We start from the raw sequence: 17,282 nt of genomic DNA on the forward strand, positions 1-17,282 counted from the left end.
CCCCCCTCCATTCCCGATGGTGATATTTTGGTTGAACCAAGTCGACTCTCGTGCTATGTTGGGGCCATCAAAAGCTTCCCAAAGGGTACGTCGTGTGGTCGTGATGGCCTTCGGGCTCAGCATTTGGTTGATGTGATGTGATGAGTGGAGAGGCAGCGGCAGTGGCGGATAATTTACTCGTTTCGATCACGGGGGTTGTCAACCTTTGGTTGGCTGGTAAATGCCCTGAGTCTCTTGGTGAGTTCATTGGAAGTGCTCCCTTAACTCCTCTACTCAAACCAGGTGGTGGTATTCGGCCCATTGCGGTGGGTAGGGTTTGGCGGAGATTGGTTTCGAAGGTGGCTGCTTTTTCCGTTGGAAAGTACATGAGTTCTTACTTAGGCGACTACAATTTGGTGTTGGAGTGCCTGATGGTGGAGAGAGCATTTTACATGCTGTAAACTGCTTACTGGAGATGAAAAGGCAATCTGAAAAGATGTCAATGTTGCTCATTGACTTTTCTAATGCTTTTAATATGGTGAGTAGATCTCAACTCATCAAGGAGGTTCGTCTACATTGTCCAGGTATTTCTCGCTGGGTAGAGTTTTGTTACTTACAACCTACTAAGCTTTATTATGACCAATATATCTTGTCATCCACACTTGGGGTTCAACAAGGCGACCCCCTCGGTCCCTTGATGTTCACGTTGACACTTCACCCTCTTGTGAAGTTTATTGCTTCTCAATGCAAACTTGATTTACAAGCGTGGTACCTTGATAATGGGACTATTATTGGTGATACTTTAGAGGTAGCCAAGGCCTTGCATATAATAGAAACAGAGGGACCAGGTAGAGGGTTGCATCTTAATGTGAAGAAAACCGAAGTCTTTTGGCCTTCTATTGATCCAAGAAGCACGGCTGATGGGGTCTTTCCCCGTGACATTGGTAGACCTACTAACGGTGTTGAACTTTTAGGTGGTCCGGTGAGTTTGGATTTGAACTTCATTAGCGACATGATGTTGACCAGGGTGAATAAGAATGTTCAACTGATGGCGGCAATAAAAAAGCTCAAGGACCCTCAAAGTAAAATGTTATTACTTCGCAACTGCACTTGTGTATCTAGATTATATTTTGCAATGCGAACTACCAATCCAGCATCATTGCAACCAGCCTCTGAGATTTTTGATGATCATCTGCTTAAGTATTTGAGATTACTCATCACGGGTGATGGTGCAGATTTCGGTCCTTTACAGCAGAGGTCAGCTACCTTGCCTATCAAAGACGGCGGTCTGGGCATTTATACCATGGATGATACCCGTAATTACTGTTACCTTGCTTCCCAGAGTCAGACAGCTTCAGTGCAGAAGATTATTCTTGGTAAATTATCCTCAACAAACAAATTTTCTGCTTATCAGATGGCTCTTCAGAACTTTATTCAGGTATGTGGCTTACCCCCTTCTTATTGTGTCGATGACACTGCTCCCTCCCCTCCCCCCATCCATGCACTCCTTGGCAGTTACTTATTTTGATGCAGTTAAGAAGCAAATCCCAGACCAATTTTCTATATCTGCAAGAGATTCTATTTTGTGGCAGTGTAACCAAGTCAAACACGCTTAGGATTATTTATTAGCAGTACTTATTAGTGGGCTTAATCAGTGCCTTGGTCCTAGACAGTTCCGTGTTGTGTTATGCAATCGTCTTGGTATTCCTTTGTTTGTTGAGAATGGTTTATGCACAAGTTGTAACAAATCTATGGACATCTTTGGGGACCATGCGCTTCATTGTGCTAAATATGTTGGAAATAATTTCCGACATGACCTTGTTCGTGATGTCACAGTTGATATTTTTTACAAGGCTAGTGTACATGTGCGTAAGGAAGCCAATCTTGGTATTCTGACAGATGATGGTAAAGATTTGAGGCCTGCTGATATCCTTGTTCTCAACTGGGACAATGGGTAAGATGTATGCATGGATGTCACTGGTGTCTCCCCTTTCACTGGTGATGGTATTCGTTCCTTTGTCCCCGGAAAGGCTATTTCAAACGCGGTTTCTAGAAAACGCTCTAAATATTTGGAAAAGTGTACTTCTTTGGGATTTGGTCTGGGTATCTTGGCGTTCACCACTCTGGGGGAGCTTGGCGAAGACACTTTGATTTTTTTCAAACATCTGAAGAATTGCTTAATTAGTAATGATGCTAGTAGTGGTTTTGGTAGTTTTATTTTTCATAGATTAGGTGTTGCTATTCAGAGAGGAGTTGGAGCCCAGCTTGTTGCTAGGATTCCGACTAAGAGCTTTGTTTGAGTTTTGTTGGACACCAGTTAATTGAGAAATCCATGTATTAAATGTTTTATTAAAAAATAAATAAAAATAAACAATATTAAAAAAACATTAAAGATAAATTTTTTTAATAACTAAAATTATAAAAAATATTTTAAAAAAAATAATAATACAAAACTAAATAAGAAAATTAAAATTAAATAAAGAAATTAATTTTTTTAATAAAAAAAATATCTGCTAAAATTTAAATAAAATAATAATAAAAAATTAAATAATACAATATTAAAGGAAAAAATTTAAAAATAAAAAAAAAGAATTAAATCAATTAATTAATTAAAACTGAACATTTAATAAAGCAAATATAATAATATTAAAATAATAAAATTGAAAAATAAATTAAAAGAAAAAGAAAAAGAAACCAAAAAAATTTATTAAATTTTAAAAGAAAAAAGCCAAAAAAAATAATTAAAACTGAACATAATATAAAAAAGAAAAAATAAATAATTATTATAATAAATTAGTAAATAAAATAATAATAAATTAATTAACAGAAAAATTAAAACCGAATATTTAATAGTCAACAAATAAAGTTTAAAAATAATATAATGAAAATATATCTGATTCTGCAAATAAAATAAGCGGTCAATATTTGTCAACAGTGTAGTTGGAGGGGGTAATACAGGGCCGCTTTCAATGCACACTTCAAGAGGAAGTTTTTCAAAGTAGCCCTTTGGAGGTAGTAGGAAATACATGCAGTTGCTATGTCGTGTAGTTGGATCCATGCCAAACACCCTAAATTTGAATGCAGCCCTTGACTACTCCCTTTGACTGCACTACACCCTCCAACTACCTCCGACTTAAGCGTGCCAAATGGACCCTAAGTGTTTCTCAAGGAATCCATTGTTGGTGCAGCATTGTAACATAAAGACACATCCACTGTTAAAAGAATATCACCTTGTTGGTGCAGAATTTCTCGAGGAATCCATTATTGGTGTAGCATTTCTCGGGGAATCCATTGTTGGTGCAGCATTGTAACATAAAGACGAGGCAAAGAATATCACCTTTTATGGAATTTTTGGATCCCACAGACTCTTGTGTGGAAAAACCAACAAACCATCATCCTCCAAAGACTTGTAACATTCTGACATTGAGAAATCCTGCCAAATCCTGTGATCTTCACCCACTCCACTATTAAAAGTAGACAACATGTCCAACAAATGAGCAACATCTTCAACTTCTACTTCCTTCAAAATCCTGCAAAATGCAAAATTCCAGCTGTTTCCTGCATTTACATTCAAAACCTCCTGAATAGTAGCATCTTGTAATCTGCTCAAGCTATACAGATTTGGAAACAAAACTTGGAGATACTGTCCATTCAACCATACATCCTTCCAGAAAAGCACTATATCCCCACTATTCACCTGCATATTACAGTTTTGCTATCGTGGGCTTAATCAGTGCCTTGGTCCTAGACAGTTCCGTGTTGTGTTATGCTATCGTCTTGGTATTCCTTTGTTTGTTGAGAATGGTTTATGCACAAGTTGTAACAAATCTATGGACATCTTTGGGGACCATGCGCTTCATTGTGCTAAAGATGTTGGAAATAATTTCCGACATGACCTTGTTCGTGATGTCACAGTTGATATTTTTTACAAGGCTAGTGTACATGTGCGTAAGGAAGCCAATCTTGGTATTCTGACAGATGATGGTAAAGATTTGAGGCCTGCTGATATCCTTGTTCTCAACTGGGACAATGGGTAAGATGTATGCATGGATGTCACTGGTGTCTCCCCTTTCACTGGTGATGGTATTCGTTCCTTTGTCCCCGGAAAGGCTATTTCAAACGCGGTTTCTAGAAAACGCTCTAAATATTTGGAAAAGTGTACTTCTTTGGGATTTGGTCTGGGTATCTTGGCGTTCACCACTCTGGGGGAGCTTGGCGAAGACACTTTGATTTTTTTCAAACATCTGAAGAATTGCTTAATTAGTAATGATGCTAGTAGTGGTTTTGGTAGTTTTATTTTTCATAGATTAGGTGTTGCTATTCAGAGAGGAGTTGGAGCCCAGCTTGTTGCTAGGATTCCGACTAAGAGCTTTGTTTGAGTTTTGTTGGACACCAGTTAATTGAGAAATCCATGTATTAAATGTTTTATTAAAAAATAAATAAAAATAAACAATATTAAAAAAACATTAAAGATAAATTTTTTTAATAACTAAAATTATAAAAAATATTTTAAAAAAAATAATAATACAAAACTAAATAAGAAAATTAAAATTAAATAAAGAAATTAATTTTTTTAATAAAAAACATATCTGCTAAAATTTAAATAAAATAATAGTAAAAAATTAAATAATACAATATTAAAGGAAAAAATTTAAAAATAAAAAAAAAGAATTAAATCAATTAATTAATTAAAACTGAACATTTAATAAAGCAAATATAATAATATTAAAATAATAAAATTGAAAAATAAATTAAAAGAAAAAGAAAAAGAAACCAAAAAAATTTATTAAATTTTAAAAGAAAAAAGCCAAAAAAAATAATTAAAACTGAACATAATATAAAAAAGAAAAAATAAATAATTATTATAATAAATTAGTAAATAAAATAATAATAAATTAATTAACAGAAAAATTAAAACCGAATATTTAATAGTCAACAAATAAAGTTTAAAAATAATATAATGAAAATATATCTGATTCTGCAAATAAAATAAGCGGTCAATATTTGTCAACAGTGTAGTTGGAGGGGGTAATACAGGGCCGCTTTCAATGCACACTTCAAGAGGAAGTTTTTCAAAGTAGCCCTTTGGAGGTAGTAGGAAATACATGCAGTTGCTATGTCGTGTAGTTGGATCCATGCCAAACACCCTAAATTTGAATGCAGCCCTTGACTACTCCCTTTGACTGCACTACACCCTCCAACTACCTCCGACTTAAGCGTGCCAAATGGACCCTAAGTGTTTCTCAAGGAATCCATTGTTGGTGCAGCATTGTAACATAAAGACACATCCACTGTTAAAAGAATATCACCTTGTTGGTGCAGAATTTCTCGAGGAATCCATTATTGGTGTAGCATTTCTCGGGGAATCCATTGTTGGTGCAGCATTGTAACATAAAGACGAGGCAAAGAATATCACCTTTTATGGAATTTTTGGATCCCACAGACTCTTGTGTGGAAAAACCAACAAACCATCATCCTCCAAAGACTTGTAACATTCTGACATTGAGAAATCCTGCCAAATCCTGTGATCTTCACCCACTCCACTATTAAAAGTAGACAACATGTCCAACAAATGAGCAACATCTTCAACTTCTACTTCCTTCAAAATCCTGCAAAATGCAAAATTCCAGCTGTTTCCTGCATTTACATTCAAAACCTCCTGAATAGTAGCATCTTGTAATCTGCTCAAGCTATACAGATTTGGAAACAAAACTTGGAGATACTGTCCATTCAACCATACATCCTTCCAGAAAAGCACTATATCCCCACTATTCACCTGCATATTACAGTTTTGCTCCACATGACTTCTACACTTCAAAATGTCGGCCCACAAACTCTTACCCACTGACTTGCTAGTTGAATTTGGTAAGAAATCTTTTTTATTGCCACCAAATTTGTACCTCACCACTTTCCTCCAAAGAGCTTTTCTCTCATTTCCATACCTCCAAATCCACTTTGCATGTAATGACTTATTCATCATCCTTAAGTTTGAGAAGCAAAATCTGGGACATAATTCTTTTTGCAATTTGATGGGCTGTTTGGATTGAAAGAAATTCAGAGTTTTCAATGGTAGATACAACACCATGGATAACATGAAGGAGTGTTAAAACCTTAATCTTCAATTGGTGTGTGGGAACTATTGTCTTTGAAGACATTTCATTGGATATGGTATTACAAAACTGGGAGGCTGTAATTCAATAGGATTTGGTTTTATTATGTTTTTTTCACCTTTGTTGTTTTCAAGGCAGTCACATAGTCTGTTTTTGTATTCTTCTTCACCAGTATCTTTACTTTCTTAGTGATATACTAATTTTCTAATAAATTTTGCGCTTTCTGAATAAAAAAAAAGAAAAGAAAAACCTCCACAAAAACTTATTGAGCCAAAAAACATATATTTGTGAGGATTCAACTGAATGGCTTGTGCGCGCTATCAACCTTATCTAGAGTAATGGCCTGTGCGCGCTATCAACCTTATGTAGAGTAAAGTGAGTACTATTGGGAGTTAAATAGGAAAAAAAGAACTAGTAGAACCTCATGGAAACTATTGTGGTTAAGCCAGTTAATCTCCTACTAACAAAAGCAAATAACATGTTCAGACGCATATTGACGGAACTGATAAAGCTTCCTCAATTACCTCTGAGCTTCGACACTGGAGAATTGCCTCCCAGCAAATTAGGATACTCTTCCCTGCTGGCATCAGTAAAGATACTAAGGATACAATGACGTTCCAAATTCATATTCATTACTTTCATTTTGAAAGTTTAAAAGCGTCTATTCTTATCGTCGATGTCAGTTCCGATTTTCCCATAGTGTCTCATCCACCTTTCGTACAAATCCATCAGATTCTCTTTTGATTCCCTGTCCTTGTCAGTCACTTGAATCCTTCCTAGAAAACAACAGCTAGGCAGTGAGATACATTTCCAGCAGAAGAACTGATAATCTCACAGAGTTATGACTAATAACCGGAGTAGAACTAATTTAAGCAACAAAACAAATTAAAATACTCAATACCCAGTTTCATTATAACCTGGAACTGTTGATTTACCGGAGATAAGTTCTACATTCGAGTTGAAGCTCATTGATGTAGCACGATGGATAGCCAATGGCCGAGATAGAGTAGCAACAATACCCTTGAGCGTGTTCAACTCTAAACAACACCCTACAAGGAGGGATCACAAGTAACAAATACAATAAATTGGAAATTCAATTGAACCCTACAAGAAATATTGATAAAAGCAGGAGCTGATCGAAATATAAAATAGTAGTAATCACTTAATACCTTAAACCCAAAATAGAAACACTTAAATCTGACACCCCTTAGATTCGTCTGAGATGTGCCGCCTGCGAGATTCTAGTCATGTACGAGGAAGTAGTAACAGCAGTGTGTTGATAGAATACTATAGTATTGTTCATTACAAAAGAGGATAAAATCATTTACTGATACAATTACAATAGACTCTCTATTTATAGATAATTCAGCAGAACTTAACTAACATAGACACGTGAGAAAGATCAGCTGTGAACAACATGTCATTAGCTGTTACTCCTTATCTTGCACCTCATTCTTATTCGTATCCTACACAACACTATCAGTTAAGTTGGTAGTGTCAATATCCCCCCTCAAGCTTATGGAAGCAGCAATCACATTGAGATTGAACCTCAAGTATGCAAATCTTGGACCATGAAGTGGTTTTGTGAAAATATCAGCAATCTGATCCAAAGTGTTAACACAGAAAACATCTAGAGCTTTTGACTGCACCGGTTCTCTTATGAAGTGATAATCCAAATTAACATGCTTCATTTTAAAGTGTAAAACTGGATTAGAAGCAAGTCATATGGAGCTGATATTATCACATGACTCACATTCAAGTTTGGGTATACTAGATATTGGAAAATGAATATCCTGAAGAAGATAACAAATCCATATAATTTCAGCTGCACTATGAGCAAGTGTTCTATACTCAGTCTCTGTACTAGACCTTGCCACTGTGGTTTGCTTTTTAGAAGACCAAGACATCACATTAGATCCTACATAACCACAATAGCCTCCTGTGGATTTCTTGTCATCAATGCAGCCAGCCCAGTCAGCATCTGAGAATCCCAAAAGAAAAGAAGAACCCTTAGTGAATTCCAAACCAAAACTCAGAGGGCCTTTGATGTATCTAAGAATCCTATAGCTGCAAGCAAGTGTGGAACTCTAGGATATTACATATGCTGACAAACAAGATGAACATCATAAGATAACTCTGGTCTTGTCTAAGTTAGATAATGAAGAGAAACAAATAAAGATCTACTCAGATGGGTCTTCAAGAAGTTCACCAACATCTTTAGATAACTTGTCAGAAGCAGAGATAGGAGTTTGGCATGCTTTAGACCCTTCCGTATGAGATCTGCTTAGCAAGTCAACAACATATTTGGTTTGTGATAGTATCAATGTATCTGCATCTCTTCCGACTTCAAGGCCCAAGAAATAGTGTATATCACCTAAATTCTTAATTGGAAACTTAGTCTGAAGTTGATAAATAATTGACTTAAGAAATGCAGGTGATGAGCCAGTGAGAAGGATGTCATCAACATATATAAGAACCACAGTATGTTGTGACCCATCATGATGAACAAATAAAGAGGGATCAGCTGCAGAATTTTGAAAATTTAAAGCAATAAGAGTTGCACTTAACTTCTCATACCAGGCTCTAGGGGCTTGTTTCAGTCCATAAATTGCTTTGTGAAGTAAACAAACATGAGTTGGTTTCTCAGGATCAATGAAACATGATGGTTGAGTCATGTATACTGTTTCTTTAAGCTCACATGAAGAAATGCATTACTAACATCCAATTGATGTATTTTCCAATCAAATTGAACAATCATAGATAAAATAATTCTGATAGTTGTTGGTCTTGCAACTGGACTAAATGTCTCTTCAAAATCCACTCCTTGTTGTTGATCTACTAATATAGCTTTATATTTATCAACAGTACTATCAACATTATGCTTTACCCTAAACACCCACTTACAACCAACCAAGTGTTGATCTTCAGAAGGAGCCACCAAAGACCAAGTACCAGCTTGTTGAAGAGCAGTAAATTCATTTGCAGAGGCCACTCTCCAAACTTTTTGCTTATTTACAACAATAATACAAGTTGGTACAAAAATATTGTTACCAAGTAAATCAAGTGGCAGTGGATGTTTGGTAGAAAAATAAGATTTTGGTGTTCTAATGCCATTTTTACCCATAGTTTTCATGTGATGAGCATTCTTAATAATAATAGTGTGTTGATAGAATACTACAGTATTGTTCATTACAAAAGAGGATATAATTATTACTCATACAGTTACAAAGGACTCTCTATTTATAGAGAATTCCACCGAAACTAACTAACATAGACACGTGAGAAATATCAGCTGTGAACAGCATGTCATTAGTTGTTACTCCTTATCCTGCACCTCAGCCTTATTCTTATCATGCACCACACTATAAGTTAAAGATGAATATACAGTAGAAGAGGAAGATAATGTAGGAGGGACAATAGTGATAGACACTGATGGAGAAGCATCTGTAAAAGTAATTGCATGAGATGAAGATGATGCGGGGGTGTCAAATATGATAGGCACTGAAGAAGAAGCATCTTTAAAAGGAAAATAAGTTTCATTAAATGTCACATGCCTAGAAATATACACATGACCAGTGGAAGGATCAAGACATCTGTATCCTTTGTGAGTTTGACTATATTCTATGTATATACAATGTTTACTTCTTGGTTCCAATTTGTTAGAGGTGTAAGGCTTCAACCAAGGAAAACAAGAACAACCAACCACTTTAAGAAAACTATAATCTGGTTTCTTATGATTTTTTTTTTCAAAAGGAGTTGCAAACTGAATAGCTCTAGTTGGAAGTCTATTAACAAGATGATTGGCGTTAAAAGAGCTTCTACCCAATAGTAATTAGGTAAGCCAGACTGAAATAAAAGAGTTCTAGTAACATCTAGCAAATGTTTGTGTTTGGTTTCAGCTACACCATTTTGTTCAGGTGTATTAGCACAGGATAATTCATGAGTTATGCCTTTTTGAGCACAAAATTGGTTCAGAAATTCATTTAAGAATTCTCCACCATGACCATTAATCACAGAGTGAGACAAGAGTTTATCAACTCTAAGTACAAAGGAGTGAAAAGCATGTTTACAATCATCTTTAGAATGTAATGACAAAGATCCAACAATATCCTGGTAAAGAAGATGATAGGTCGGAAAACCGACTTTGCTTATCCGCAAGTGCACAGTGTCGAAAATATAGACAACAACAAATGTGGTTTGTTCTCACGAGGAGTGTTTCTAAAATTACTTCTAACTAATACAATCAACTTCCTAATCAATATCAATTCAAGAGTAGATTTTCTGAAATGTATATTAAGAAACAAGCAAATAAATTGGATGCAAACAAAATTATTAAAGTGACTATCCTGGAATCCTTCGTAGGCTAGGTTTACTTGTGATTTATCACGAGAGTCTCTATTTTGCTCATGTAAAGCGGCAACACTTGGCTACTTAGATATGGAAGATATGTCTTTAAGAACTATTTATAATAATCGAAGAAAGATTGTTTGATCTGGACCTAAAAGTAGAACCCCTAATCACTATGTATACTTGGCATACAAAGTAGAAGAATGTTCATAAATCTAATATGAATCAGGTCTCAATGGGATTGTCTATAACTTACCTGTGTAGTATACTTGGCATAAAACATGAAAAGATTTATAAGAACAATCCACAAATATGAGATACTCAAACAGAAAATTAAGCTTTTGATGTAAAGAAACTCTTGTTCATAAACACAAATAATCTAGACTAGAAATTTTATCCTTTCACCCTAACAATAGTTTAGCAAACCATGGTTTTCTCAAAAGCCATAAAAACTGATAAAGGAAATAACAAGTTAAGCATCGCGAAAGAAAGATTAAACCTAGTTTCTTCCCTGTAAACGACCGTCTCCCCCTTTTGCCTTCGTTTGGTATTTATAGATGTGCCGGAAAGAAGTCTGACCAAGACCTAGCAAAATTACCTAGGCCCAGTCCATCTCATTATTGCCTTTAGCTTCAGCTCCTTCCTAAACTGACGCACCAATTCACATTCCGACCATACTATGGATTGCACCCTTGTCGACTCATCTTCACCAGCATCTCAGCACCACTTGCCACGACCAGTTCAGACCCACTGAACCGATGCAGCCAACACCAGTATCTCCATCTTACAAATCACCACCATTTTCACCTCCTTGTTCATAGACATCACCACCGGTGAATTCCATTTTTGCTCAATTCAAATAGAACCCATCACTGTCACAATTACTGCAGTCAACTGATTATCTTTCCTTGACTTATACCCATTTAGTCAGCCATAAACCCAATCTGCAGATGAACCATCGATTATGTCTTCACACTCCCAAGAGCAATAAATTCCACTTTGCACCACAAATCCCCCAGATTGCATCTGAGATTCTATTCTTCCTCCATGTATACATGGCCATGGCGGCAACAACAGTCGCACTACTTCCATCGACTGCAATCAATACCCCATCTCCATTACCAGACTTCATATAAATTCACCAATTGGTTCCAAGCTTCACTCCACTTACACCAGTTGCACCCTGAGCTTCTAAGCACCAGTACCAGATAGATTTAAGGCTTACCTCCATTGTCTCAGGAGTGAAATGATATTGAATCTCAGTCCACAGCATAACCCAATTCGGTTCACAACCAACATAAAATTCAGCTCAGAATCTTCAGCGATTCGAACCACAGCAGATTCATCTTTGTCGCTGCTCTATCAATCTCCCAAATCATAACATCCCCAATCAATTCATATGAAACTCAAACTCCATTCTAGGTACCAGAACACTACCACTGTCTTCAATTGAACCATTAAAATCGCTTACGCTTCCTTGTTCTTGCTGTGAAACCATCACCGGACACAATGGAAGCACACTCATCTTGCAGATCTGCTATTGATTTTCATCTTGAAATTACAAAAAAAGGATGTGAAATAACAAAATCAGAAATTTCCTTAACCTTTTTTTCTTAATGGCAAATCTACCCTTTACGTATAGTGTTAGTAATCTGGATTAGTGATTAAAACTTTCTTTTAGTGATTAAGATAATTTTCAGAATTATAAAGGTTTGTTTAGATGAAAAAATTTGGGGAAAACAAATCAAAGTTTTTATTGAGAAGGAGAGAAGGAGAAGGAGAAGGAGAAAGTGAGAAAAATTTTCTTCTTGATTCAATGGAGGATGAGGAGGGTCATTCTTCATCTAAAAAACCTAGGAAAATACATACCAACTACAACAATGATCCAGAAATGGCTGATTTCTTAGATTATGAGAATGATTTTACACAAACTCAAACTCAAGATGATGATTTTTATGAGCCAAATCCAGATGATGAATACATAGATGAGGAACCCAATGCTTCTAACACAATGTACACTTCTATTTAATGTTTAATCTCACTTTTGTAGCTTGAAATCATCAAAAAATTGTATTTTTCATCATGGTTCGGCGAACCAGGACTACGTTCGTCTTAAAAATATAAGCCGAACCCACTAAATTGATGAACAATTCGGCTAGCTGAATTTATTAACGTATACGTCGAACCTTCATTTTCCAACTTCCAACCTATTTGCAAGATCCTAGTTCGGCTTATATTAAAGTATAATAACAAGCCGAACCTATTCCTGAGAGTTAGGTTCGATTCTCACTCTAAATATCGTGTCAGCCGAACTATATATTTTTCCAAGTTCGTCTCATATTCAAAAAATCACATTTTTTCCATGAAACACTTAAATTCATACACATTTACGGGTTGGGTTTTTTATTACATATGTTTTCTATTGTGCAGCCTTTTCATAGGATGAACCAAACAAAAAAAGTGGAAATTACTAAAAGTGTTAAGAAAGTGAAGTCTAATGATGGAGAATACCAAGGTCCATATTAAACTCATTAAAATCAATTATATCTTATCTTCAACTTCAAGAGAATGAAAATACAAACACAACGCAAAAAGAATGAGGTCTTTCCGACATCGGACGAAAAAGTTATGGTCAAAACAAGATCGAAAAACTTGAGTGTGCAAAGAGAAGGTTCGGTTGATAACTCAACAACACGAGCTAGCCGAACCTAGAGCCTGCAAATCAATTTTTTCGAAGTGTTTACAGAGAGAGGTTCGGCTTGAAAGTGATCTAATCGAGTCACCCGAATCTGACAACCACCTGGGGTAAATTTCACTTCTCAGGTTCGGTCGGGAAGGTTTGCAAGGTATCAGTCGAACCTGACACTGTTCTGGGACTATTCAATACACATTTTGGGGTTCGGCTAAAATTTTACATTTACGGTTTAGCCGAACTGTTAATAGACACTTTCAAGGTGAAATTCAAGAACAGTTCGGCTCAAGACTCAACTCAATTATCAGCTGAACCCGCTACTGTAACCGTCAAAAACCCTAAGTTTTTAGAAATTTAACCCATTCAATCCATGAAAAACAACAAATAAAAGATTGGGTTTGTAGGGAATACCTTCTTATCCTCATTTCAGTATTTGGAGCTTCAAATGGTTGAATTTCCGATTCAATTTCTGGTTCAATTATAGTTTTTACACCTTCATCCTCATTTGGTTCTTCTTCTTTAATTCATGCATTGGAAGAGGATTTAGAACACCTGACATTTTTTTTTTCTTTGTATGATCCATTATATAGTTTAATTTAACCGATGATCGAATTTTCACGAATCGATACTTAATTACAGTGATGAAAAAAAATCTGAGAGAAAAGGAAGGTGGTTTGGCTGGAGGAAGAAGAAGAGATGTTTAGGATAGTTTATTTTGTGATTTTAGGTTCAAGGGTATATAGGTAATTGAACTACCCAATAGACATCCCTTATAAGGTCAGCTAGGATGGGAAAACTATTTTGTATGCCTTGAAAGTTTTTGGTATGCCTGAAAACAACCTTCCTTTGTTTCTTTAACCCACTAGTGGGCTTTCAGTGCTCTGGCCATGAGATGTAGACTAGGAGGTCCATAAACTCTCTCCTTTGGTTCCTTGAACTGCAACATAGGTTATTGTAGTCGCAAATACCCTCGTTTAGCAGTTTATTTTTCGAATGAATGGATTTCACTTATAACTCCTGTAAATGACTTAAAACAATATTATTATCTAAATATCGAGATCTAGCTAGTATAAATGTGAGTATAAAAGTGCCGCACTTGCGTGCTTATCAAAAGACTCATTACAAGGACCCCAAAGATCCATGTGGAATAACTCCAGAGGGTGTTGAGCATTATTAATGGAAAGTTCAAAATAAAGTTTGTGACTTCTACAGACTTTATAATCTTTACAAGTAAAAGGCTTATTGGAGACATTTTTAATTTATAGATGATTACATATTTTCTGAAAAGTTTGAAATGATGGATGACCAAACCTTCTGTGAAGAAGATTATTGTTAGTTATTATAGAGGACAAAGCATGTATAGATGGATTGAAGTTGATTGGATATATGCCATTTTTATGCGGTCCTTGGAAGAGTGTCTTCCCAGATTTCAAATCCTTCACAGAAAAACCATGAGAATCAAGAGTTATGGAACAATTATTATGAGAAGTGAACTTATGAACTGAGAGAAAATTATGAGAGGATTTAGGAACTACTAAAATGTCACTAAGAGAAAATGAATGCTCATGCACATGTTTACTAGTTGAACCAATGTGTCTAATAGGCATACCTGCAGCATTGACTGTCTTGATAACCTCAACACCGTCATAATGAGTTATTTCCTGTAAGGTGTCAGAGGTTGAAGCTATATGAGAGTTAGCACCAATGTCTGCAATCCACTCATCAGTGTCAAAGATATCTGTCGCAGCTGACATTGCACTGATATTTGCTGGTGGTTGTCTTCCTTTGTATGAGAAATTAAGCCTATGATCGCAGACATCTGTTGTATGACCATTTATGATGCATATCTGACAAAATGGTTTATCAGTACACATATATCCTTTTCCTGATGGATTTCTTGTAAACATTGTAGGATTTGGATACCTTACATAAGATCCTCTATCTCTATATCCTCCTCTATGATTATATGAACCTTTATAAGCATTTCTATTTTGCAAGAAAAACTTTGGTATCGGTATCACTTTTAATAGTCTTGATCCTGTCACTGATAACCGCCTCTTCACAACAAATTGTTATGCAGTTCAACACAAGTTACTGGTGGATTTCTATGTCTCATAGCGGTAGCAAATGGTATATACTCGGAATTTAGAGCTTTTAAAGTGATTACAACAAGCTCTTTGTCAAATATTACCTCTCTTGCAGCAGCTAGTTGATCAGAAAGACTTTTGATTTCATTGATTAAAGCAGGTACAAATTTATTACCTTGTGCAACAGAAAGCAACTTTTTTAGGAGCTGAATAAAGTGAGTTGAAGAATCTCTAACAAATCTATCTTCAAAACTGGTTCATAATTGATGAGAGGATGTAGATCTTGAAAAATAAGCAATAACCGAATCTAAAATTGTTGAGTTTAACCACATAATGATTGAAGCATCTTCATCCATCCAGTCTGTGTAATGTGGATTCTCAATTTCATTCTCTTGATTTCGTCTCGTAGTATATTGTTCAGGACACTCAAATGATTCATCCAAATTAGGGCTGCACAAACCCGACTCAACCCACCGATCCAACCCACACCCGTCTAAAATTACCCACACCCGACCCAACCCACCTAGGAGCGGGTCGACTATGGGTCACAACATCAAAACCCATAGTATTGTGGGTCGACTATGGGTTAAAGCTTCCCTCACCCGACCCAACCCACCCACCCACCTAAATATTTCTTAGTTAATATTAACCCTTAGATTACCTATCCTAGATGAATCACAACCGTTGAAGTAGTGATATATAATGCCTAAACCTAAATCGCTAACTTCACTTCAGTCTTCGCTTCTTCAATCACTTCCTTGAATAGTCTTTTATCTTTTGAGCTTCGAACAATTGAACTCATTTCTTGTAATTTGTATGCACTTTGCAACTTTGCACCAACTTCTTACTTCTCTGGATTATAATTATCATTTGTTTACACTTGACTTGGGGTCAGTTCTTTAATTGTCATCTGTAAGAGTCTTAGGTAAGTCTGTAACTTTTTTTTTTGATGCAATGTAACTGTAATGTGTATTTTATGGTGGGTAACCCACCACCCACCCGACCCAACCCATTGTAATGTGTGTCGGGTGAAAACCGACCCATTGTTATGTTGGGTTGGTTGTGGGTGACAACTTCTGCTACCCACCATCAGTGGGTTGGGTGGTGGGTGAGGCCAAACCCGACCCAAACCGACCCATGTGCAGCCCTAATCCAAATACTTCATTAGTTTATACTTTTGAATCACATGTTGTAGTAGGTTTTTCCATTTGATAAAATTATCCTCTTTTAGTTTGAGACTAACAAAATGTGTAAGATGATTAATAGCAACACGAGAGAAATAATTTGAGGTTGGATTCTCCACTGATTGAAGAAATTAAGAAGAAGTTTTTTAAACAAAAGAACTGAAACAAGATTGAATAAATGAGAAATATTGCAAAAGCAGATGTAAAATAATACCTCTGATGAAGAAAGTTTTTGAAATCTTGAATAAAATTTCAAGAAACAGCGGAAGAATTACAGATCTTGAATGAGATTAAGATTAAAAGATGAATACCCTTTGAAAGAACATACAGAATTTGAGCTTGATGGAGAAGCTTGCAGGATCAAATTTACATGTTGAAGAAACCCTACACGTCTGATACCATAGTAACAACAGTGTGTTGATAGAATACTACAATATTGTTCATTACAAAAAAATGATAAAATCAATATCGGTAAAGTTAGAGAGGACTCTCTATATATAGAGAATTCAACAGAAACTAACTAACATAGACACGTGAGAAAGATCAGTTGTGAACAACCTGTTATTATCTGGTACTCCTTATCCTGCACCTCAGCCTTATTCTTATCATGCACCACACTATCAGTTAAGTTGGTAGTGTCAATCGGAAATTAATTCACGTAGATGTTAGCAACAATACCCTTGAGCTTGTTCATCTCTAAAAAAAAGAACTACAAGGGATCACAAGTAACAAATACAATAAATTGGAAGTTCAATTAACATGAATGTAACAATTAATTATGCGAGAAAATAGGGAAAATCACAAATGTAATTGCAGAACTGATGAAATCTAAAATAGTTATAATAACGGAAAATATTAAAAGGATGATAGTTAGGTAGAAATC

At 35.8% G+C, this 17,282-nt stretch overlaps 2 protein-coding genes and 1 long non-coding RNA gene across 3 annotated transcripts; 1 reads left to right on the forward strand and 2 right to left on the reverse strand.

Annotated features, from left to right (window-relative positions):
• The first annotated feature begins 140 nt into the window (after nt 1-140).
• Nucleotides 141-1,937, forward strand: LOC113360664. Its single transcript, XM_026604150.1, has 4 exons — nt 141-436; nt 526-1,417; nt 1,635-1,704; nt 1,816-1,937. Exons 1-4 carry the CDS (start codon nt 141-143, stop codon nt 1,935-1,937), a joined length of 1,380 nt encoding a protein of 459 aa, XP_026459935.1.
• A 3,461-nt stretch (nt 1,938-5,398) lies between these two features.
• Nucleotides 5,399-5,959, reverse strand: LOC113360665. Its single transcript, XM_026604151.1, has one exon. It carries the CDS (start codon nt 5,957-5,959, stop codon nt 5,399-5,401), a length of 561 nt encoding a protein of 186 aa, XP_026459936.1.
• Nucleotides 5,960-6,382: 423 nt separating this feature from the next.
• On the reverse strand, nt 6,383-7,390 carry LOC113362120. Its single transcript, XR_003365554.1, has 3 exons — nt 7,259-7,390; nt 7,025-7,138; nt 6,383-6,865 (listed from the first exon to the last, which is right to left on the reverse strand). It is a non-coding gene; the product is annotated as an uncharacterized LOC113362120 (long non-coding RNA).
• Between the last annotated feature and the right edge of the window lie 9,892 nt (nt 7,391-17,282).

The sequence above is a fragment of the Papaver somniferum genome, chromosome 3, assembly GCF_003573695.1.
Source record: "Papaver somniferum cultivar HN1 chromosome 3, ASM357369v1, whole genome shotgun sequence".
Lineage (NCBI taxonomy): Eukaryota > Viridiplantae > Streptophyta > Magnoliopsida > Ranunculales > Papaveraceae > Papaver > Papaver somniferum.